Source organism: Tursiops truncatus, chromosome 2 (assembly GCF_011762595.2).
Source record: "Tursiops truncatus isolate mTurTru1 chromosome 2, mTurTru1.mat.Y, whole genome shotgun sequence".
Classification (NCBI taxonomy): Eukaryota; Metazoa; Chordata; class Mammalia; order Artiodactyla; family Delphinidae; genus Tursiops; species Tursiops truncatus.
Window position 1 is genome coordinate 22,394,036 of NC_047035.1, and position 25,149 is coordinate 22,419,184.

The 25,149-nt window shown below is 34.8% G+C and overlaps 1 protein-coding gene across 5 annotated transcripts in view; it reads left to right on the forward strand.

Annotated features, from left to right (window-relative positions):
• The window catches only part of CEP128 (centrosomal protein 128), a 439,104-nt gene that overhangs the window by 103,261 nt on the left and 310,694 nt on the right, over window positions 1-25,149 (forward strand). For all 5 annotated transcript variants that reach the window (XM_033850758.2, XM_073800169.1, XM_033850760.2 and 2 more), the window contains 3 exons: window positions 425-499; window positions 2,081-2,213; window positions 8,431-8,582. In XM_033850758.2, the coding sequence (XP_033706649.1) occupies window positions 425-499; window positions 2,081-2,213; window positions 8,431-8,582 (360 nt within the window). The remainder of the gene's footprint in view (window positions 1-424; window positions 500-2,080; window positions 2,214-8,430; window positions 8,583-25,149) is intronic.

Below are 25,149 nucleotides of genomic sequence, written 5' to 3' on the forward strand. Positions count from 1 at the left end.
TGAAATTTTTATTCTAATTTTGTTCGTATGATACTACATGTAGTAATTTAAAGAAAAAACTGCTTCAGAATTTACATTAAAATGATTTAGAACTGAAGGGATCTCAGATTATCTAATATAAAATCCTTAATTTAGAGGTGACAGGAGGCCTAAGGAAAAGAGATTTAAATGGGGGTCATAATTGAGATGGAACTGACTAGAGCCAAGACCTCCTGCAGTCTGGTCTGGTTCACTTTTTGTTATTTAATTACCATTATTTTAATGGGAGCATTGATATATGTTTATAGCAAGATATTTTTCCTTTTATGTTAGCTGTAAAAATCTGAAAACTTTTTCACTTTTCTCCTCTTAAACTGAGCCTGTAATAGTTTAGTTATTTTCTGCCCCATTGGACATTTTTCCTTATTCTTTGTTGAAACTCTAGCTTGAACAGGAATTGGAGCTATCTCGAAGGTTATTGAATCAGTCAGAAGGCAGCAGAGAAGCACTTTTGCATCAGGTAAGTCTATGCAAGCTATGATAATCTGCTTTAAATTAAATCAGGATTGAGTTTCTTTCCCTATTAAATGTCTTTGTGAAAGGGAGAAAAACCTTAGATCTAGAAGTATTTTTCCTTAAGGAATGTATATTAACACACATAAGCAAAAGATGAAATCCTTTCAGGAAGATTCAGAGAAAGCCAATGTGAAACACCAGCCCAGGTTCCCACTGTGACAGCATATCTTGCTGATTGCTTTTCCAGTTTAGGAATCATCTCTCTTAGCATAACCAGTGTAAAAGTGAGACTGGATGTGTAAGATAAAATTTTCCCAGGAGCTTAATTTTATTCAAGGAGACGTAGAGAGTGAAGGCGGAAGTAAAATACATAAAACAAACCTTGCACGTTCAAGTTACTTTGAATGCATCACTGTCTTATATTCGCATTTTCAAGCTGCTACCTGCCCTGCTTCCTTTTAATCAGAGATAAGGCTTAATTTTAAAGCATAACATTTTGCAGCCCATTAGCCAATAATAGGAGTTTGGTGCTTCTGATATCTAAAGTTCAGTAACTTGAAATAGCCATTTTATACACATTGGGTAAAGGCATGTGGGTTTCTAACTACCTTTCTGCCTGTGTTTAATATAAATTGCAATTGTAACTTCCTCTGTTTTGAGGTGTGGCTTACATAACTCACTACATAATATGCTAGGCAGGCAAAGTTGTCAGACATTTTAGACGTTCAGAAGGAGTATTACGTTTTGACAGTTAATCCTGAAGCATCTGAAACACCGTAGCTCCTGTTTTACAAAATGTTTAAAAATGTGTAATGGCTTTGTTTTGCAGCCAGTGGTCCAATGGAATTAATGTTGGCAGAGTTTAGAGTTTCTTTTTTGGAAGTTTATATTTGTATTCATTTCCTTCTGATTTTTTTTTTTGAACTCTGCCTTGTAATTTCTAATCTTATCTTTTGAAATAAGAGATTTATGTGTTAAAGTTGTTATTGTGACTTTACCTGAGTCTCTGCCACTTGTTTAAAGGTCATTGTGGACATGCTTGCTAGTCTCCAGATATACAAAGAAGAATAAAATGGTACCTTACCTCAAGGAGTTTATAGTTTATTCAACAGCTTTTATTGCTTATTTATTTTGAGCAGTACTTTGATATCACAGTGTGCTAAATTGTGATCATTTCATTTGACTTTACCAACCAATAGACTATGTTCACATGAAAGAGAATAAGTGAAAAATATAAAAATGTATAGTACTTAATTGGAGGTAGTTTGGGTTAATAACAGTAGAGTGGACTGAGGTGAAAATAGGGATTTTAAAAAAGTGTGGTCAAATTCTTTGTCACAGTAGACACAGAGAAGGGGAAAGAACATTCATTGTTTGTGGAAGGAATGGGAGGAATAAAGAAATGGAGCAAGAGACTGTTCCACTGTGCTTGGCATAACAAGGAGATTAACTTGGCTTCAACTTGTGCTTACAGTAGCCCATTGGAAGTAAATTTTTTTTCCCTAGAAAAATAATTTGTAAGTTCAGTTATTCTTTTCCTGCTTTTAAAACTGATAAAATTTCATTTTTGACTATGTGTATTTAGGTAGAAGAACTCCGTACACAACTCATGAAAGCAGAAGGTGATCAAAAAGGCTTAGTACATCAAGTATCTCAGATTTCCAAGCAACAGTCAAGCTATCAGGACGAACAAGAAGTTGACTGGAGGTTTAGAAGAGGTATCATTCTGATTTGTAAATGTCTGGGGCTTTTTTGATCTTTCTTAAATATTTCCCATTTTCAGAATCGCTTTCCTTATGTTATATATTCTTTTCATCCTGTTTCTTGATCTACTACAAGGTTTTCCAAGTTAATCATAATTTAGCATCCAGTTTTTTTAAAACAGACTTAATTTTTTAATTTTATGTTTATAGCACTATTGAGCAGAAGGTACAGAGATTTCCCATGTACCCCTGCTCCCACATGTCACAGCTTCCCCCACCATCAACACCCCTCTCCACAGTGGTACACTTGTTATAACTGATGAACCCTACATTGACACATCACTGTCATCCGAAGTCTGTATTTTACATTAGGGTTCACTCTTGTTGTGTGCTCTACAGGATTGGACAAACATAATGACATGTATCCACCATTATAGTATCATAGAGTAGTTTCACTGTCTTAAAAATCCTCTGTTTTTCATTATTCATCCCTCTCTCCCCTAACTTCTGGCAAGTACTGATCTTTTTATTGTTTCCATAGTTTTGCCTTTCCCAGAACCTAGTATGGTTGGAATCATACAGTGTGTAGCCTTTTCAGATTGGCTTCTTTTACTTAGTAATATGCCTCTAAGTTTCCTCCATGTCTTTTCATGGCTTGGTAGCTCTTTAAAAAAAATTTTTTTTTAAAGCGCTGCATAATATTTCATTGTTGGATGTACCACTGTTTATTTATCCGTTCACATACAGAAGTCCATCTTGGTTGCTTCCAAGTTTTGGTGATTATGAATACAACTGCTGTAAACTAAATGTCTGCGTCCAGATTTTTGTGTGGATGTAAGTTTTCATCTCTTTTGGATAAATACCAAAGAGTGTGATTGCTCGACTATATGGCAAGAGTACGTTTAGTTTTGTAAGAATCTTCCAAACTGTCTTCCAGAATGGCTATATCATTTTTCCCTCTACCAGCAGTGAATGAGATTTCCCGTTGTTCTGTATCCTTGTCAACATTTGAAGTTGTCAGTGTTCTGGATTTTGGCCATTCAGATAGGTTTGTAGTGGCATATCATTGTTGTTTTAATTTGCATTTCCCTGATAACATGTGGTGTGGAGCACTATTCATATGCTTATTTGCCATATGTGTATTTTTTTTGGTGAGATATTCATTAAAGTCTTTGGCCCATTTCTTAGTATGGTTTTCTTATTGTTTTATTCTTATTTGTTTCTTGTTTGTTTTCTTATTGTTAATTTTAAGAGTCCTTTGTATATTTTGGATAGCAGTTCTTTATCAGATATGTCTTTGCAAATAATTTCTCATAGTCTGTGGCTTGTCTTTTCATTCTCTTGACAATGTCTTTCACAGAGCTGAAATTTTTAATGAAGTCCAGCTTGTCATTTCTTTCTGTGACTTTGGTGTTGCATCTAAAAAGCCATCACCAAACCCCAAATCATTCTCTTATCTTCTAAGAGTTTTATAATTTTGCATTTTATATTAAATCTGTGATCTATTTTGAATTAATTTTTGTGAAAGGTTTAAGGTCTGTGTCTAGATTCATTTTTTTGCATGCAGGCCTTCAGTTCTAGCACCATTTGTTGAAAAACTATCTTTTCTCCATTGTATTGCCTTTGCTCCTTTGGCAAAGATCAGTTGACTGTCTTTATGTGGGCCTACTTCTGGACTCTCTATTCTGTCCCATGTATCTACCTGACCATTTTTTTTCTTTTTTGCCAGTACCACACTGTTTTGTTGGATAGTGTCAGTCCTCTAATTCTTTTCTTCTCCTTCAATACTGCACTGGCTATTCTGGATTCTTTGCCATTCCATGTAACTTTAGAATCAGGTTGTCAAAATACAAAAAATAACTTGCTGGGATTTTGATTGCGCTTGCATTGCTTCTATTGATGAAGTTGGGAAGAACTGACATTTTGCCAATATTGAATCTTTCTGTCCATGAACATGGAATATCTCTCCATTTATTTTGTTAATCTTTGATTTCTTTCATCAGAGTTTGGTAGTTTTCATCATATATATTTTGTTAGATTTATACCTAAGTATTTAATTTTTTGTGGATGCTAATGTAAATGGTATTGTCTTTAATTTCAAATTTCACTTGTTTTTTGCTGATATTAGCATCCAATTTTAATGTCTTCTCTTCTTGATTTTTAAACCCATTTCTGTTGTCAGACCTGCTTATCTCATGAGTCTTTCTTTTAGAAAGAGACAGCAAGGCAGTAGTGGAATTTTTTTCAGATTCGTACACACACACACACATTTTTTCCCCCAATATATGCATACAATTAAGATTCTATCTTTTTGTTACTTGGAGATTGGTGGCGAAATTTAATCACATTGTAGAAGTGGTTATGAACAATATGACTGGCTTTTTCTTATGTTGATTAGGAAGACTTTGTGTTTGAAAACTGTTAGAATGCTTTTTCAGTGGAGGTATTGATTTAGGCTGTGGAATTTAATTACTCTGGATGTATTTCTTTTTGAAAGTTTGTGTTTAACAGAAATGGTGATACTGAAATTTTATAATGGTTTCTGGTAGACTATTTCAGACTATTTAAATATTAATGCTTCTTACTCAGATGCCTAAATTACTGTAGAAACTCTTGTAAGCATCTGATGTTACAAATTCCCCAGATTCCCTACACATAACTCAATATGTTGCCTAAGTTAGAATTTCCACATTGCCAGAAAATCTTCACTGGATGGCAAATTTTGACATACCTATCCTAATATATTTGCATGCCATTAAGTTCGCTTAAGTTTCATTTGATGTTGTAATTTAATCATATTTTAACATCAAATACTTTAAAATTTATTTTTAACAGTAAAATATAAGGTATTAGATTATTCATCAAAATTTCATAAAGATGCACATAAGAACTCTCATTTTGTTTGGAAAAAGATCCTGTGGTACATTTGTTATATGTTTTGTTGTCTCATAAAATCTAGTTATTTTTGGTGTCTTTGAGGACTAGAAGAATCTCTTTTTTTTAACTACTTCCCAGGTTAAAAAAAAAACCCTTAAAGTTCTCTTGTCATTGTGACAGTGGACTTTTTCACCTTCTTTTAACAATTCTAGAGTTTTCATCTTTATAGAATACTTGTATTATTTTAAAAAATTCTACATAAGAAATTACACTCATCACGCTCTGCTTGCTGTTTGTTCCTCTACCCACTGTGAAATGACTTCCACTTCTACTTATAAAATTGACTTTGCTTAGTTTACTAGTGGTCTTCTCTGTCAAATTCAAAGGAATCTTTCCATTACTTGCCTTACTTGACTCCTGTTTGTTTCCTCTTAGAACTCTTCCACTGACTTCATTGTTCCTACTCTTTCCTGGTTCTTCTGTCTTAATTGCTTTCAGTCTTTGTATTTGAATCTTTTCCTTTTGTTTACAGTTTGCCTTTTAAATGCCTCTGTTGTCTAGAATCCTATTTATGGTTTTTCTCACTTAGTACCTCTCCCTAGGGGTTGTTATTTAATCTTATGCCTTAGCTATCACCTACAAACGATGATCCCTAAATCTGGCTCATCTCACTCTCCTAACCTTCAGCCCTCCAGATGGAGTTGTTCATTGGGCATCAATATATGCCTTTCCAGAATGCTCAGTCAGCCGATTTACAACTGAATTCATCCTTTCCTCAAAACCTGTTTTTATTTCCTATCTTAATTGATCGTATCATTCTTTATCCAGATAAGCCTAAAATACAAAGAATATCCAAACTTATTCCTTCTCACCTCCATCTAATTAGTCTCTACGTCCTGTCTATTTGTAGATCCTGATATCTCTTGAAGTTGCTTCTTTCTTATTCCCCCTAGCCCATTTTAGGCATGCTTCATCTCATCTCTGTTACCCTCTTAACTTGTCTTACTCTGTTGAATAGCTTGTCTGTGATCTGTCTTCTGTACTGCTACTAAAGAGACCCTTCTAAGACACAAACCTTTCATGTTATTCTCTTGATTAAAACCTCTCATTATAATTTATTGAGTTCTTACAGGGCATTATGCTACTCATTTTACACTGTCTCCTTTAGTTCTTACAACTATTCTATGAGGGGGGAATATTCTTACTTCCATTTTAATGACTTAAAAAAAAGACTAAAGAACAAAGAAATTGAGTGCCTTGCTTAAAGTTAACATTTGTTGGAAGTAGCAGACCAAATCTTTTTTCTACCCAGACTTGAACTCTTAACTGCTATCCTGTACTGACCCATCATTGTTTGTAGCAAGAGTTCCTTAAAATGGAGGATATAACCCACTGGGTGTGGGAGGAGAGTGTTTGTAACACTATATTTTATACTTTATGTTTTAAGTATTTTAATTTTGATAAATGTTTCATTATATATGTATATATGTGTGTATATCTATATATTTATATATATCCACACTCATGTTTTATATCTATATTATGAAACATATCAAAGTATTATGTCATCACACCAAATACATATGTGTTTTATAAATATACATATATGTATGTGTTTATACACATATTCATATGTATTATCTCCATAATTTGTATAATATATTCATACTAATGTTAATTTGTATATGTATGTATACACTAATGTTATATATATCATGAAACATGTCTATGTCTATATGTAGATAGGTACTATAGAGAGATATATGCACACACATATGCATATATAAATTTATAAAATAAAAAATGTATTTATAAGATGAATGAATGTGTATATTTGTCAAATGAATAAATACATTTACACATAAAAAATATGCATATTTTCACGTTGAAGACCTAGCAGGGGTGGGCAGAGTATGGCCCATGGGCCAAATCCAGACCGCCCCCTGTTTTTGTAAAGAAACTTCATTGGACTAAAGCTCCTCCCATTCATTTATGCATTTTCCAGGTCACTTTTGCAATTTAATAACAGAGATAAGTAGTTGTGACAGAGACCATATAGCTGAAATATTTACTATCTGACCCTTTACAGAAAATGTTTGTTAACTCCTGGTCTGTAGGCTAATTTCTAAGCTCCCTGGCAATGCATAACTCCCTGCTGACTCTCCTGTTTCCCTCCCTCATACGTATTAGCTGTGTAGAACTCCTGTGTGTGCAGTTACCTGAATATGAAATCCAATATTGTTCCTCTATGCTTTATGCTGTTTCCTTTCCCTGAAATATCACCCCAACTTCATCTCCTTTGCTTGGTGAAATTTGGTATCTATTTTTTAGAACTACCATAGTAACCAGTTTTTCCTACCTCAGTTTCTCATTGAGATAGAATTAATCATTCTATCCTTTGGACTATTTTTAACCATTTATTATACAGAAATTATACAGATATAGAGAACTGTTTGTCTAGTATCTATAAGTGCTCTTATCATACTATTAAAATACCTATGTATCTTTCATCCAAAATGTGCAATTTTGACATTTTAATATTTCTAAAGTTAGCATGTGTCTTACACATGATCTATAAATTGGATTTGCTAGTGTCTCCTTCCTTCTTTCCTATTCTGGAAAGGAAGCTACTAGAAAAAGAGTAGTTTTAAATTGATAATATATGTTCCAATTTTTGACATCTTAAATTCATGGAAGTACTTTATTTTTATGTTTTCTTTCTATTCTTGGAGTGCAAGCTCATTGAGAAAAGGATTTTTGTGTTATTTATCTTTGAAAAAGATGGTGTTAACAGTGCCCTGTTCATCATATACCAAGTATTTCATGTTGGACTAAAAATAAATACTAAGTCAATTTATATTGTTCAGTGATACAATTGTAGGTAGTAGTCTCCAGAATTAATAGATTAGAGGTCATAACACAATCAAAATTTAGCAGCATCATTTGTTTACGTTGCAAGAAAAGTGTTTTGTTGTGTGAACTTCAGTAACTTCAGTTAGGTGGAGAAGCTTAGTTGAAAGTTCTTTCAGTATTTTTGTTTTATAGTTTGGGGGTAATATAGGAATGTAAGGCAAATTAAAGAAAAAATGCATAGAATTTTCTTGAAATAAATTGTACTAGAAATCAGATAACACTTTAGTATCAAAATGTGATAATATTGGATGACACAACAATGTGTATATTTTAGAAAACTGTGTGAGACTTGAAACAATAGAATGACAAATTCTGAGAAGTCTGTTGGGTGACAGTGACAATAAGTGGATTGTATTAGGTAGAATATTAAAACATACCATTCGAAAGTACATTATCCTGTGAGTAACGAACAACCATCAAGCTTTACATTTTCTCTTTTAAGGGGTTGAGCGGGAAAAAGAGGATCTGGAGAAGCAGATGTCAGATTGGAGAGTGCAGCTGAACTTCAGTGCAATGGCATCTGAGTTAGAGGAAGTGAAGCGGTGCTTGGAGCGAAAAGACAAGGAGAGAGTACATTTGGCAGCACAAGTAGAGGTGACTTTGCTGTTTTTAAGCTGTATTCAAAGGACTTCAGTTCTGTTTCATAGAATTGCTTAATGAAATTTTAATATAAAGATTGTGACGTTTTATGAACTCTAGTTTGGATATAGATAAGGTAATGTTATATAGATGAGCACTTTAATTACATACAAAAATTTCTATGAATTCATTTCTCTTCATTGGGACCTCAAAGTCAGGATACCTATCAAACTTGAAAATATTCTTGTTCCAGTAGCAATTGAGCCCATCCCTCAGACAGAGGGTCCTTTTTTCTTTGAAGGAACAGTTATTTGGGGGGTGAAACTGGCAGAAGGCACAGCAAAAAGTTATTACTGATATTTTTTCTTTGGAAACATAAAGGGTTTCAAATCTCCAGCTGTTTTCCATGAGGTAGAGTTGTGATGCCTCCATCAATTTAGAGTTGTGTAGTAGTCATGAATGATGTGGTAACCATGAGTGAAGTGTAACTAGGCAGCTACCGTTTCCAGGTTGCCTTTTATCTAGCACAGATAGCATAAGTATTAGAAAATATTAAAAACCAAAGGAGAGAACTTCATAAAAAGAAAATGGCTTAATTCCTATTTTAATTATGCAAATTAGATCAAACATGGAGGACACGTCTGGAAATAGATATGTATCAGTCTTACTCTGTTCTTATTAGGGAAGTTGTGTTCTAATTGTAATAAGTTGCCACATTTGAAGAATTTCCTGAATAATAATGAAAGGTAGAAAATTGGTGTTAAAAGCATATAACTTTATATAATCCCAAGGAAATATTTAATGTTACTGCAGTCTGAGTTTCTCTTTCATCTTGTCTGTGCATCAATGGAAAATGTATTTTAATTAATTAATCAATTAATTAGTTAGCTTTAAGCTGATAGTTAAGTTTAAACACAGTCTAAAATCTCTACATTTTTTATTCCCCTCCACCATGTTTTATGTTTTTGACGTCAAATTTTACATCTTTTTGTGTATCCTTAACTGTTTATTGTAGTTACAGTTGATTTTCTGACTTGTCTTTTAACCTTCCACTAGCTTTTTAAGTGGTTGATTCACTGCCTTTACTATATATTTTCCTTCACCAGTAAGGTTTTTTCCTTTCATATATTTTCCTACCTTTATAGGGCCTTTCCTTTTTCACCTAAAGAAGTTCCTTTAACATTTCTTGGAAGGCTGGTTTAGTGGTGTTAACCTCTTCTTAGTTTTTGCTTGTCTGGGAAACTCTTTCTCTCTCCTTCAATTCTGAGTAACTTTGCCACATGAGTATCCTTGGTTGTAGGTGTTTTTCCTCTCATCACTTTAAATAAAATATATCATGCCACTCCCTTCTGGCCTGCAATGTTTCTGCTGAGAAATCAGGTGGTAGCTTTATGGGGCTTCCCTTGTATGTGACTTGATTTTTTTTTTTTTTTTTGCTGCCTTTAAAATTCTCTCTTTAACTTTTACTGTTTTAATTATGGTGTGTCTTGGTGTGGATCTCTTTGGGTTCATCGTGTTTGGGATTTTCTTTGTTTCCTGGACCCGTATGTCTGTTTCTTCCGGGAGGTTACATTTTCAGCCGTTATTTCATCAAATACATTTTCTACCCCTTTCTTTCTCCTCTCCTTCTGGCACCTCTATAATGTGAATGTTGCTATGCTTGATGTTATCTTAGAGGTCTCTTAAGCTCTCCTCATTTGTAAACATTCTCTTTTCTTTTTGCTGTTCTGACTTAGTGATTTCAGCTATTCTGTTTTCCAGGTTGCTTACATATTCTTCTGCATCACCTCATCTGCAGTTGATCACCTCTAGTGTATTTTTCATTTCAGTTATTGTATTCTTCACCTCTGATTCCTTCTTTTTTATATTTTCTAATTCTTTTTTGAAGTTCTAATTGTGTTCTTCCGTTCTTCTCCCAAGTTCAGTGAGCATTTTTATGATCATTGCTTTAAACTCTGTATCAGGTAAATTACTTACCTTGATTTCATTAAAGTTTTGTGTTTTTTTTTCCTGGGGTTTTATTTTGTTCTTTTGTTTGGAACAGAGTCCTCAGTCTTCTCATTTTGCTTGACTTTCTGTGTTTGTCTCCATGAATTAAGAGAAACAGTTACCTCTCCATGCCTTGAAGATGTGTCCTTGTGGAGGAGTGTCTTTATACAGACTATGTATGTCCAGTGGCTTTTATGGAAGGGCTGGTGCTGAAGTGATCCTGAGCTCTCCTGGGGTGTACTGGGGGCTGCTCCCTGGTGGTAGGGGTGCTGGAGCTGGAGCCATGTGGGCTGGGGCTTCGCCCAAGGCCCATAGAGGGCCACCACCTTGGCAAGGGAGCTGGAGCCAGAGGGGCTAGAGTTGGAGCCCAGCATGAACCAAGGCTTCTCCAGGGGTGTGCCAGGGATTGCCGCCTTGGTGGGGGACTGAAGAGGGAGGATTATGTGGGCTGGAGGGGTCTGATGAGGCAGTCTTGGCAGGACAGCTAGGGTGTCAGGCACTTGTCACTCTGCTGCCTCTGTTCTGGGGCTTGGAGTAAGTTTGTGTTGCCAGTCTTTAAGAGCAAAGTCTCAGTTTTCTACAGCCCTCCAGCTCTCCTGGCTGTAAGCCCTGCTGGTTTTCAAAACCAGTTACGGGGGCTTGTCTTCCAGGTGCCAGTCTGCAGGGCTGGGGTACCCGAAGTTGGGACTGAACCCCTTCCTCCTTAAGGAGGACCTCTGAGTTTGTGACGTCTCCTTTCTCTTTTGGGTCACCTGCTGGGGGCTGACCTTCTGGGTTCTGACTAAATTACTTCTCTTCCCCTTTTACCTATCTTGGTGTGGTTTTCTTTCTTTATATCCTTAATTGTGGAAGAGCTACTCTGCTAGTCTTCAGGTCATTCTCAGAGATAGTTGTTCTATAAGTAGTTGTAGTTTTCGTGTGTCCTTGGGAGGAGGTGAGCTGAAGGTCTTCCTACTCCGCCATCTTGATCTTGCCTTCCTCTCTACACGTTTAATAAATTCTTACTAGAAATATTCTCAGAGCAGTTGTAATTGTAGGACTTTTAAAGGTTTTTTATGAGAATTATTTAGCCTTTTATTCTGCTGACAAATGTGGTAAAATATATGATTATTTTGTCAAAGTTAAATATTAAAAAAAAAAAAACTATGCTAATGATGCCAGAGGTAGAAAAATCTCTTTGCTCAGTTGTTTAAAACCACATGTTGGTCTGTCCTCCCTCCCTCCTTCCTCTTCTCCCTTCCTTCCCATTGTTTCTTTTTATTTACCATTTATGGAATAAATTGAAAAAACCTCAAGCATGTAGACATTTAAAAATTATTTATAATGTAATAATGCTCTCATTGAAAGAGGCTGGCTTTCCCTAAAGTCCTAAATTAATAGTTCTTTTACATTTTCACATGTGTTACCAGAAGAGTTGGAATTCTCTTGCGTTAGTTGGGATAGGTTGTATAGATTTGGATATGAAACACAATTGGAGAGAAAGATTGAACATTTACTCACATATGAAATAGTTAATGACCATCTATTACATGCCAGGCACTGTTCTAGTTACTGGTGACATAGCAATGAACAAAACCCCCTCAGATTTCCCTGTTCTATGAAGATGATATTCTAAAATTGACATAGAATGTTCTTTGAGTTTGTTGCAAGTATAATTGAAATTCCTTTTGGGGGATGAAATATTTTTTTCCTAATTTCCATTGAAAAGGATATCACAAAAAGACATTGTTCATCCTGGAAGAAATGATCATTTATCAGTTTTCCCTGATTTTTCTTATTTTTATCAGTAAAATAATTAATTAAATTTATATCAGTTGTTTTAGATTTAGTGACACTTCTGATTATGGCTTGTTTATTTTTTATACTTGTGGAGGCCCTTTAAATATCTTTATTCCTAAGCTATTCTCAAAGTGACATCTAGTATAGACTTTGTGAGAGATATATATAGGTCATGGATCATTCAATTTAATCTCTAACAGTGGAAAATTTATTGAAATTTAATTGAAAAACATTTAGCCTCTGCTTTACTTTTGGTGGTACGGAGTATTGCCTTATACATTCCATAAAAAATGGAAATTAATCTCCTTTAGTTGCTTTTTTAGAAATCAAATATAAGTAAGAAAAGATGCATAAATGAGATTATTGATCAGGCCCAAGAACATTTGAATAGTAACCTTTCTTGTGGTTTGTTTGATCATTAATGTCTTTCTCTTTAACCTTGACCTAACACCTCTCCTGCAGAACTTTATACAGTCTTGTAGACTCATTTGTTCTTTATCGTCCGTCCTCATTTCCATCTTTTGTTGTTCTAGTTGTTCAGTGTTTCCTTAGTGTCCTCTTTTTGTGGAAATTCTAAAGCTTTTCCTCCCTGAAGCCTTGTTGGATTGTATCCATTGCAAGCGATAATCCTTCTTTCTGAACCATCCTTTTGCCTATGTCACTGAGGATCTTATGGCACCCATCTCACACTGTCTTAAAGTAATCTGGGTATGTTTCTTTAAAATTTCAAAGCAGGTTGAAATAAAGGAGAAATGGGGCTGCAGAAGAAAGCGGTCCTGTCACCAAGACAAATCTGACCTTGATGTTCCTACCTTGGTAAAGATACCATTTTTCAATGTCTTGTCCTCTGGACAAGACATCTGGAAACTTGAGTTTTCTGTGTCCTAGAATTAATGTGACCCAGGATTAATAGTGACACTTGCAAGAGAACAGTATATAAAAGAGTGCCAGTTCATTGATGTACCCTGTGGGAATCCTACGTGGATATTTATACACTCTTCTCTTGTGCAGGGCACCAGTCTCCCAATTTTCTGTACCTACATTTTAGAAAGCTGAATTAGTAACCAAAAAGTTGTTGGTGAACACAGAATCAGAGAGTAATGATGTCTAAAGGACTGTTTGTTCATGGCTATGGTAAGGCTCCCCCACCCTCTACCTCTCTTTAATAGCATTCTTGTACCCAGAGATCCTGTTTACTTTAGCAGATTCTGTCTTTATTCCTGGAGTATGTTGAACTGATTTCTTCTGTCTTTCTAACAATCTCCTGTGCTTCCACTCTGATGCTTAACCTTCTGTTTACATTTTCTTTTGATATGTTGCTGTGCACAGATTTTGCTCTGGGCCATTTACCAGTATGCATTGATGTTATAATTCAAACTTGTGGCATTCTGGGAGCCACTTATGAATTAAAGACTTAGACCCTTTTCAAATCATAAATGAGTATGGGGTAAGAACCAGGTCTTATCTCAATATCCTTTTACGCAACCCCTGCAAACAATGTCTCACCCATTTTAGGCACTCAGTTAATATTTGTTGACTGAAATAATATATTGTAGAAAAATTTTACGGTTAATTTTCAAAGCTAACACTTGTTGTCCAGTCATTCCTTAAAAGCACATTAATTTCTGGAAGAGTTGTCGGTATTCAAGGGGGGACCTTTGCTCTTTCTCACTAATTGCATTAGTTTTTGCTGATCCAGAATATATATTTTAAGCAGTTGTTCTACACTGGGGAAAAAACAATGAAAATAGCTTGTGAAAAATCCAAATGAAAGCTACATTTGAGTTTGCATAATTTACTTTTCAAATTCTATCTAAGACCTTAAATCTGTATGTGCATAAAAAATACTAAGTGCAGTTTTTCTCTCTTCTAAACTTGAGTTGAACCTCATTAACCTTGATAGGCTATTTGTATTCATAAGAATTCCAAGCATCCTTGATCAATGATTCCTCCTGATTTAATCTCAGCTTCCATGTTCCATCAACTTACTCTTCTTGGGGAAAAAAAAAATTTGACTTTTAAATTCAATGAAGAACTTCAAAGAAAAAGCAAGGTGCTGTACATAATATAGAGTAAGTTTTGAAAGTGATAATTGAGTGACAACTGACATGATTATTCATTAACAGAAACTTGGGACTGTAATGCCAGCATTTCCTTTTAAGAAGAGAGAAGATTGTGGAAAATAAATGATAATCAATAATAACATTTTTATGATTAGTACAGTAGAAACAGAAGGAAGATTGTTCCTTTCATGCATGCTTTTAGGATAAACTGTTTTGATTTTTGCATTTTTTTATATAAAGCTGGCCACTTTCCTATGCAGTAATGCCCACTTCAATACTACTTTTAAACCCTTCTTAGAGACCTGCGGTCTTAGACATCTTAATAACCTTGTCTGTAATTTCCTATTGTACTTCTTTTTTTAAAATCTTAATAATTTCTTCCTTATCCAAGGGCATGTTATAAAATAAGGTATTACCTGAGCAATAAGTAATATTTAATATACAGGTTAGATTATAAAGAAAAATATTGGTAGCAAAACTTTATAGAGAAAGGCTCAAATTGTGGAACCTAGTAGAGATCAAGTCTGCCACTATTATTAACCAAATTAACTCTCACATTAGGACAATTGCTAAGACCGTAGATGCACTGTACTCCAAGTTCTTAAAAAAGATGATTATTGGCACAGATGCTGTACAAGTAAAAACTCTAAAACTAAACAAACCTTTACACTTCCTGAAAGATTTAGCTTAATTCCAAGGTCTTTCATCTATATGGAAAAAATAGGAATTTTAGGAGTTGTGAAGAAAGGCCGTTTTTCTATTTTCTATAACTGAGTTGCAACGAATATTTCCATAAAGCCAGAAAGTAGAAGTGGAATGAGCATTTTAATTTTGCTTTTAAACTATCACTAATATTTATTATAACTTATCATTTGAATGTGGTGAATAAAGAAATAATTTAGGAATAAAAACGTCCATTTTCAAGTTCTTTGTTTTCTGAAATCATGATGATTTCTGCATCGTTTTTTACTTATAAATTGAATATGTAGGCCTTTGTGATTCTTTGTGTGTATATGATGTGTGTGTGCTTGTTCGTGTGTGTGCATGCATGCTTGAGGTGGTGGTGAGAGAGGGAGAAACTTACATTCCTCACAAAATAATGACGTATCAAAAACATATTAGCTATAGGTTTAATATTTAAAGCAATTATAAAGATAAAATATAGCCTTGGGAATAATGATTGAAGGACTTGCTTTAGAAAAATGGGTGATATGAAACAAATGAGGTAATGTTCTTGCCTCTATAATTGATGGTTATTCATTTCTTGACTACCACAAATGCCATTAAAAGGGGGATAAGAAGACTTTATAATAATCCAGTTTTAACTGTTCTTGCATTATACCTGTAGTCCTAATCGTTACCTTATCATTAGAGTGATTTTAATTTGATAGCATATCATTTTAAGTGGAAAACTAAATTGTTTTTTAGGTGTTTGTTTTCAGGCAACTTTCTACAAGTGGAAATGAGATTGTACTGAGCCTTAAACCACAAAAAAGTCAGCACGTTCATTATACTCTTGGAAATGTTCAAATAGTATGAATTATCTTTGTAAGAAAATTAAATTATTCATATGCACTGAGAAAACATTCTTTTAGTTTTTAATAAGTATCCATGGCTAACATAAAGGTTAATGTTAGCAAGTTTTTTCAAATCTATTAAATGCATTTAGTCTCTAGTACTTCACTGGGTGAAGTATGTGTTTATATTATGCAATCTTTTATTTTGGGGGAACCTGTAATGACAAAATGTTAGACTGTTTGCTCTTCCTTAAAGAAGATTATAAATTAGGCAAACTTTTGGCAATTCTGATTAAAGAACAGTACCTCCCACTAAGAAAAACTAGAAAAGCTGGGGAAGACATATATTTAAAAAAATCTGTTTGAAGTTATCAGAGAGTTATCTGGGGACAAGGACAAGAGGGATCAAGTATTCGGAGTGCAAAAAGTGATGGGCCTGACACTTAGCATCATTTTCCCTTGTAATGGGTTCTGAATCGCAAATTGAGCAGAGTTTACAACAGAGCTTAGGCCCATTGAAGAGGAGGAGCCCGGTGAACATCTTGCAGTTTCAGTTGGGATACCCAAAGGGCTAAACTTCAGGAGTCTGAGTGAACTGAAAATATACTAACAGTCACAAAGACTGTAACATAGCTTTGAATCTGCTTTGATTTTATCTGTCCTTATCCTTACTGCCCATTTACACAAAAGTACAGTTGACTCTTGAATAACATGAGTCTGAATTGCATGGGTCCACTTATATGCAGATATTTCTGAATAGTAAATATTTCAGTACTACATGATCTGTGGTTGGTTGAATCCATGGACGTGGAGGAACCATGGATACCGAGGGCCAACTATAAATTATACTTGAATTAAACCCCTGTGTTGTTCAAGGGTCAACTGTAAATCTTTTGGGGAAGAAGGTATGATCATCCTGAGCCCTGATATTGTTTCTATAATTTGTCATACAATGTCTAGCCTTTAATCAAAACTTAGCAGGCAGATCGGGAAACAAAACCACACTACTTTTTAGCAAGAGAAAAAAAAGCAAGAGATAGAAACCAGCAGATAGACTATTCAGATATAGGTGTTAACAGAAATCAACTTTAACTGATGGTTATTAATATGTTAAGAAATTACGTTATAAGATATTTAATCCTAGCAGAGAATAGGATATTATGAAAAGAATCACTAGAAATCTGAGTATTGAAATATATAATAACTAAATTAAGAGCTGGATAGGTAGGTAGAGTTTAACGGAAGATTAGATACATTTTTTTTTCTTAATTCTGTAAAGAATTTTATTTTTTTTCTTAATTCTCTAAAGAATTTTATGAGGCCTCCATCCATATATATGCTTAGGATGTATAATATAGTATGTGGTTTGGTTTCTGGTTTTGTGTTCTGTTTTTTCTATTTTCTAATTGGCAATGAGAAAAAAAACTTATGCAGTCATTTCATTCAATAAATTTTGATTAAGGGCCTGTTGGGTCTGGTGCTAGGATCTGGGTGTACACAAATGAAATCAACATTGCCCTCAATAAAGGCACAATCACTGAACTTGCATTTAGCACTGAAGTGTCAATTCACTAGAAAAACCAGACCTCTTCAGTGTGGGTGGGCAGAATCACTGTGAGGCTTAAAATGGAGAACCAGGGGTATGGGCTTGGGGCCTTGAACCTTTGGAAGTGGGCATGAGGCTCCTCCATCCCTACTGCACCAAGATGGCTCCTACTCTCCAAGGACAGAACAATATATATATTATATTGTTTATATATTATTATTATATATTATATATATTATATATATATATAAAGGCAAAGAGTCATCAGAAGACAAAATAGCAGAAATATCTTCAAATAGAAATTGGTATTTGGTGATTGAAAATCTGAAACAATGGTTTCATAGTTTTACAGGTTTAGTGATTTCATTATTATGTCACACGCTTCATTTATATTTGTAGCCTTGGGTATGTGCACAGCCTCCATGACCACCAGGGATGATTATTGTTTTAGCTGGACTCTCTTTGATTGTCTATTTCCCTGCTCCTCCCATTCAGCTCTGGCTAGGCTGACTTTGTTGTTATCTCACTTAGCTTTTATCCTCTCCACTAACTGCTAGATGATTTTTTTTTTTTTTGACAGTGCCCTTTGGTATAAATTGCTCCACAATCTGATTCAGTTAAGGTTGGGCCTCTTTGCAAGGCTAGGGTGTTGCCAGTCTTCGGGGCATTCTCTGATCCCAAGAGAGCTCTCCTTAGCTATCCTTTACTTGATTCTCTCTATTAAACTTCTATCTGATCTGTTGTTTCACTTGTTCCTACTAGTGATATGGAAACCACCAGCCTCTTAACTGCTCACACCCAAGATCGCCATTGTTTTTGACATCATCCTTAGAAATGAATTTTCTTATGCTCTGTTACAAATAACAGCAGAGCTGTTGAGCTTTCTGTTCATATGACCTCTCTCCTTCTCAGCAGAACCTCTGCATCCCTGCATTGGAGCTGAATTCAGGGACTATAATTTGTTTCCCTCTGGAGTGATCCTCCAGCTCTTCAGGTGTGGTGTTGGGTAGGAATGGTAGTCTCTGATCTTCACAGTTTGCCCCTTCTGTTATGGATCCTTCACTGTATTGAGTGAACTTGGGCAGGGGCAATCTAGATGTACTATGCCTTTTGCCCTACAAGTGGGGGTTGGTTGGGGGAAAGGAGACTTGTCCTTTGGCTGTGCCTTCTTGGGATAGAGCTTCTGCAATTCTGATCTGGGGGCCTGCCCGTCTATGGGTGAATTTGTAGCCCTAGACTGGGAGCTGGGCATAGGGGAAGCCCTGTCTTCTTGGGCTATACTTGCCTGGAGTGTTGCTTCATTCACACTGAGCTAAGGAAGCGTACCTTGGAATAGATTGTGGCTGAGATGCCACAGCCTCTCATTATTCTTACCAAGATTTAATAGATTTTCTTAAATAAATGTTTCTTTATTTGCTCTATGCCCTTAGGACAATTTCCAGATGTTTTAAATGGTTTTTATTTTTTAAAATAATTTTTACCAGTTAACTGGTTGTTTTGCTGGGAATAGGGTCTGCTAACCTCCTTACATTGCCATTTCAGAAGTCTTCCTCCTTGGGAGAAATAGTGTACCAATTAGGAAAAAAATATCCACTCTGAGTCACAGAGAGACAAATGATGGAAAATATGGAAACATTTATAACAGATAGGTGGGACATAATGAAAAGTTCTGAAGTTCTAATGTATATATAATTGGAATCTTAAAAGTAGAAGAGAGAGGCAGAAGCAATATTTGAAGAGAAAAGACATCAGTTCCCATAATTAAGAAGTCCTAAGAATCCCAAACAGGACAGATACAATAAAAATCACAACTAGACATGTCATAGTAAAATTAGTAAAACCAAAGAGAAAGAGAAAACCTCAAATGCAGCTAGAGGGGAAAGAAGATGTATTACCATAAATGATCAAAATGGAAACTAGAAGAATAGGAAGATGTCTTCAAAGTACTGAAGTAAAATAATTGCCAATCTAGATCCATACCCAGTGAAAATATTCTTCAGAACTGAAGGTGAAGTAAAGATATTTCTAGACAGCAAGAACTGATGAATTCAGTTTTAGCAGAACTGATACGGTCAAGGTAATTTTTTGAAGAGGAAAGAAGAAAAATGTAGCAGCGAATGAAGACCAATACGTGAGGTAAAAATTTGGGAAAAGTCTAAATGAATATTGACTTGAAACCAGTTGTAATAATATCTTATTTAAATTATTTAGAAAATTAAAATGACATCAATAATACTGCTTAATTTGGGAATTGTACATTAAGTTGAAGTGTTTTTAAAGTCCTTGGTTCTAAGATGAAGAAAGTTGTAAAATTACTAATCTAAATGTTAATAAGTCGAGGTTGCATATAGAAATATCTAGGGTAACCACTAAAAGAAGAGTAATGGATAAATAACTAATACAGGGGAAGAAAATGAAAGCATTCACAGCGTCCGGTAAACAAAGATTTCTTACTAGGACACCAAAAGCATGAATCATAAATGAAAAAATATATAAATTTGATTTTGACAGAGTTAAAGATTTCTGCTTTATGCTTGGTACCATTAGGAAAATGAAAAAAACAAGCTACATTGGGAGGAAATATTTACAGTACATGTATCCAAGTTAGGACCTGTGTCATCTTTATATATCATTTGTGTATATTTGGTTTATTCCAGTAGCGCCTGGTTGATTTAAATAAAGTTTGTAGAGTAACCAGCATAAGAGGAAAAAACCATTATTACCTCAACAGATAAAGCACTTATGAAAATTTAACATCCATTAATTAGGGAAAGTCTTAGTTAAAAGGAAGAGAGGGAAACTTCTTGATACTGCAGAGTACCTACTGAAAACCTATAACAAACACCATGCTTAACAGTGAATTATTGGTTGTAAATGAGGCAAGCACTTCCCTCTTATTCAGCAACATACTGGGACTCCTGGTCCAGGCAATAATGAAAGGAAAAAGAAAGGTATCTCTTTGGAAAGGAATTAATTATGCTGTCTTTATTTCCAATTGATATTTTAAAAATCCAACAGGCTATGTAGATAAATTACTAACATTAAGAAGTGATATATTTCAGTTAAGACACAAATAAAATGAACTTTGACCAGAGCTTTAAAGCTAAACCAAAAACAAACAAAAGAACCCAGTGAATCATTTTCGGTCACATTGCTCCCACAAAACATATTGTCCTAAGTATTTATTTTTATTGAGAACAAAAATTTTTTTTCACTCTTAAGTAAAATTTATGCAATTTGTTTTAAACTTAGAAAAGAGAATGTACATGATCAACATTAGAAACAAAGGCTCTACCTGTATATATAAAGGATAAGAAAAATTAGAAAAAACATCGAGTGGTTGCTTTAGGTTAGCAGGGTCCAGTAGCCCTCCAGCAGTGATAGAGATGTTTTGTATCTGCACTGTCCACACAGGTTAGCCAGATGTACGTATTGAGCACTTGAAATGAGGTCAGTGTGACTGAATTTTTAATTTTACTGAACTTTAAATATCAGTGGAATTAACAGGTGGCAATGTGATTAGATGGTATGAAATTGGCTTAGGAGCCATATCTTGAATTCTCATTGGTATAGAAAACACACTGATTTTACTTTGATTGTCTGAATGTGGTCTGGCTGTGTGGGGGGAGGATCATATTCTTTGACTTTATTGAGGGGCTGATTATAGAAGCATTTCTCAAAGCCATCCCCTTCTATGTCTACCATAGTTAAAAAAGGGATTATTTTTATTTTTCCTTTTTTGTGGTAAAGTACACATAACGTAAAACTTAACTTCTTAACCATTTTTCAGTGACCCGCTCAGTGGTACTAAATGCTTTCAGATTGCTGTGCAGCTATCACATCATCCATCCCCACCCCCACTGAAACTCTACACATATTAAAACAGTAACCCCCCATTCTCCCCTCCCCCCAGCATCTGGCAAGTACCACTATACTTTCTGTCTATGATTTTGACTACTCTAAATATCAATACCTCATGTAAGCGGAGTCATATGGTATTTGTCTTTTTGCGATTGGCTATTTCACTTACCATAATATCCTCATATCCTCAAGGTTCATCCCTGTTGTAGCATATTGCAGAATTTCCTCCCTTTTTAAGGTTGAATAATATTCATTGTGTGTATATATATATATATATGTGTGTGTATATATATATATATATATAGCTTATCCATGCATCAGTTGATGAATAGTTGGGTTGCTTCCACATTTTAGTTATTGTAAATAACGCTGCTTTGAACATGGGTATCTAAACATCTCTTCAAGACCTGCTTCCAGTTCTTTGGGGTACATACCCAGAAGAGGAATTGCTGGATCATATGGTAATTCTGTGTTTAATCTTTTGAGGAACCACCATACTGTTTACTAGAGCCACTGTACCATTTTATTTTTCCATCAACAGTGCACAGACGTCCAATTTCTCCACCACTTGTTTTCTGTTTTCTGGTTTCTTTTTTTTTTAAAGTAGTAGCCACCTGAATGGGTGTGAGGTGGTATCTCAAGGGATCATTAGTTTTGTTCAAAATACTTTACTTTACAAAAAGAAAATAGGCCTCTTTTATCTCATTTAGCTTTCCTTAGCTTCTCTTTTCTCCTCCTGTCTAAAATAGAAAAATTGATTTCTCCCAATTGCACAAGGTTATTGTATCATATAAGACAATGTGTCTGATCTGTTTCAAATAAATCGTAATGCTCTATAGTGATGTAGAGCAATAGTATTGTGCTATGTTACACTTAGTTTCTCCTCTTCATGATATGTCATATAATTAGGAATAATACTTCTTTAGTTGAACTACATAATTTATCTTCATCCTCTAAGCTGCCACATCAACACTGGAAAGTCACAGGTGAACATCTTTCTCTGATACCTGCTTTGGGCTGTTGCATTTCATAGCAAGTGTGTAACCACAGGTTGTTCCACCTCCAACAAGGGTTGTCCCAAATACCAGTCTGCTTAAAGCAGTTGCTTAGAACAGTTTTATCCTATCTATATTCAAATTTTCTTTTCCCAGAGTGCCTACTTTAAACATCAGAGTTGCAGAGTTAAATTTATCAGTCTACAGAGTATGAGAAAAATTAAGAAAACGCAAATGTACTTTGAGATATGTGTGCCAGGGTCAGAATTCCCCTAGTGTGTTGCTGGGGCCTTAGATGATAATTATATGTCCCCCCGTGTTTTAAGTTAAACGCTCTGAAGAAATGTGTATTTAAAATGTTCCGTGTAGTGAACATCACTGCTAATGAAGCAGAAGTTAATATTTTATTTCTTCACAAAGAGATGAATGTATTTAATTAATTGAACATTACTTTGTGTACTTTGCTTAAGCTTAGTATCATGTTTCATTAAAAAGTACAAGGAAACTGTAATTGTATGAAGCAGATATGTTCTCATAGGACTTGTGGAGAAATAATTATTTTTAATCACTGAGAAAGACTGAGGAACCTATTATTTGGAAGTAATATCCTTTGTGTGTCTCTGCTTCATTGGGGGAAAAGAAAATGATAATAGTATATGTGGTCAAAATTAGTATGATAGAAAAGGCAGAAGGTTAATGTTTTTAAAGGAAGAATATTTGTGACATGGTTACCATAATGGCCCCTGATGTTTTATGTGGCTGATCCCTCACTCATTAAGGGTTTGAAGCAGTTTTTAAAGATTATTAATACGTGTTTTGCTTGAGTTAAAAATAATTGACTCATAGATTTTAACCAATCATGACTTAAAAAAAAAGTTTTAAATAGTATGATCCCAATGAGTGGTGGTCTATTTTAACTGCATGTAGGTATATTTCGGTGCTACCACACTTGTTTTGATTGATTTGAGTTCTTTTATTAAAAGAGACTTGCCTTAGTTCTTCCTACTGTGGAAAATTGATTAGTTGTCCTCTCGGTATCTGTTCATAAAACACCTGAATTATGCTGAAATGAATGAGTTCATCAAGACATGTAAGAATATGTCAAGTTAATTTCCCAGTAGAGGTGATTGGGGCATGGCTTAATTGAGAATCTGAGAATTTCTGGTGAAATCCTATTAAATCTGTTAGTTCTTTTATTTACTCAGTAAAGGCAAAACTTTATAATATCAGTTAGGGTTTAGTATGGGAAATAGAACTGCTTTAGGTATTTTATACAATAGTTGTTTATAATGTTGGCAGATGTGGCCCTGCCTAGGCTTCCAAGAAAGGATGGATAGCACAAAGGGAGAGATTCACTACAGAACAGAATAAATTTTATCTTTTATGACCTTGCTGGCAAGAAGTAAAAAGCCAAATTAGCAAGTATATGGTCCCTGCCTCTCTTCCACATTCTAAATCTCTAAATGTCTCTGCATTGCATCTGATTTGCCCCTGGAACCTAGCTCTAGGGAGTGCTGAGCATTTGGTTTTGTAGCCTCCATGGAACAGGAGAGTATATTAGGAAGTGGGGCTAGAGGCTGACTACTATTGGGTCATACACAACAGTGCAGTAATCAGGTTTTTCTTTCTGTTGAGAAACATGACCTTGCCTTATCTTTTTCATAGCTTTTGAGCCTAACCTGGTGGTACTTAGCAAACACAGGTTGAATTCATGTTAGACCTAATATCACATTTACAAACACATATCCATGCATTAGTAATGTTATATTCAACCTGTAGTTTCTTTATATTTTTTTTTTTTTTTTTTTTTTTTTTTGCATACATGGGCTTCTCCCATTGTGGAGCACAGGCTCAGCGGCCATGGCTCACGGGCCCAGCCGCTCCACGGCATGTGGGATCTTCCCAGACCAGGGCACGAGTCCGCGTCCCCTGCATCGGCAGGCGGACTCTCAACCACTGCGCCACCAGGGAAGCCCTTCTTTACAGTTTTTTTTTTTAAAGCTTCCTGTCCATTTTAGTTGAAACTAAATCATCTATGAATACAATTAACTGGTCACATGAAAACAAAAATGTTCCAACATGCTGGAAAAGAGTTTAATTTCAATAAAAACAAAAAATATAAAATTCTAATATTTTTTCCTGTTACTTGAGTTAATCACCTTCCTCACTGGGCTCTTTGCATCTCGTTTTGGATATAATGTTACTGTTTTCTTCAGTCAACATTTTCATCTTGTCCCTGCTTTAAGGAAGTCATATTTTGGGCTGGAATTAGTGAACAAATACATTGTTCACATAGTGTTAAAGATGATTAACTGAATTCTATTTCAAATGGTATTCTACTTGAGGCTTGTTATTTATTAGCTTTAATGTCACTGTTTTTTTTCCCTTGTAATGAACTGAGCTTTATGCTTTAAACATCATTTTTGTTTCAGTGTATCACTTTGGTACATTCAAACAGTTACTACTTTTATTCTATTGGGTTTCTAGGAACTGTATTGTAAAACAGATTATTCTATTGTGGTTTGTGTGTTTTTAAATGGTAAATATTATAATTAAGAGTTGTGTTTCCAACCAAGTGTTTTTAAACCAAAATATTTTATGCTTAAAATGAAGTTGTCATTGATGCCAAGATGTAAAAATTCTTAATCTCTATAATAATTAAAATTTTAAAATATTCTTTATTTTTGGTAAAATGAGTATAATACAAACACCACATAATTTTACAGTGCGTGTGTTTAGCACACTAAAAAGTGTGTATGTATAGGTACAACTATTGTATTTTTCATTAGTAAATAGAGTCTTTACACATGATTGTATTTCCACTTGGCTTGC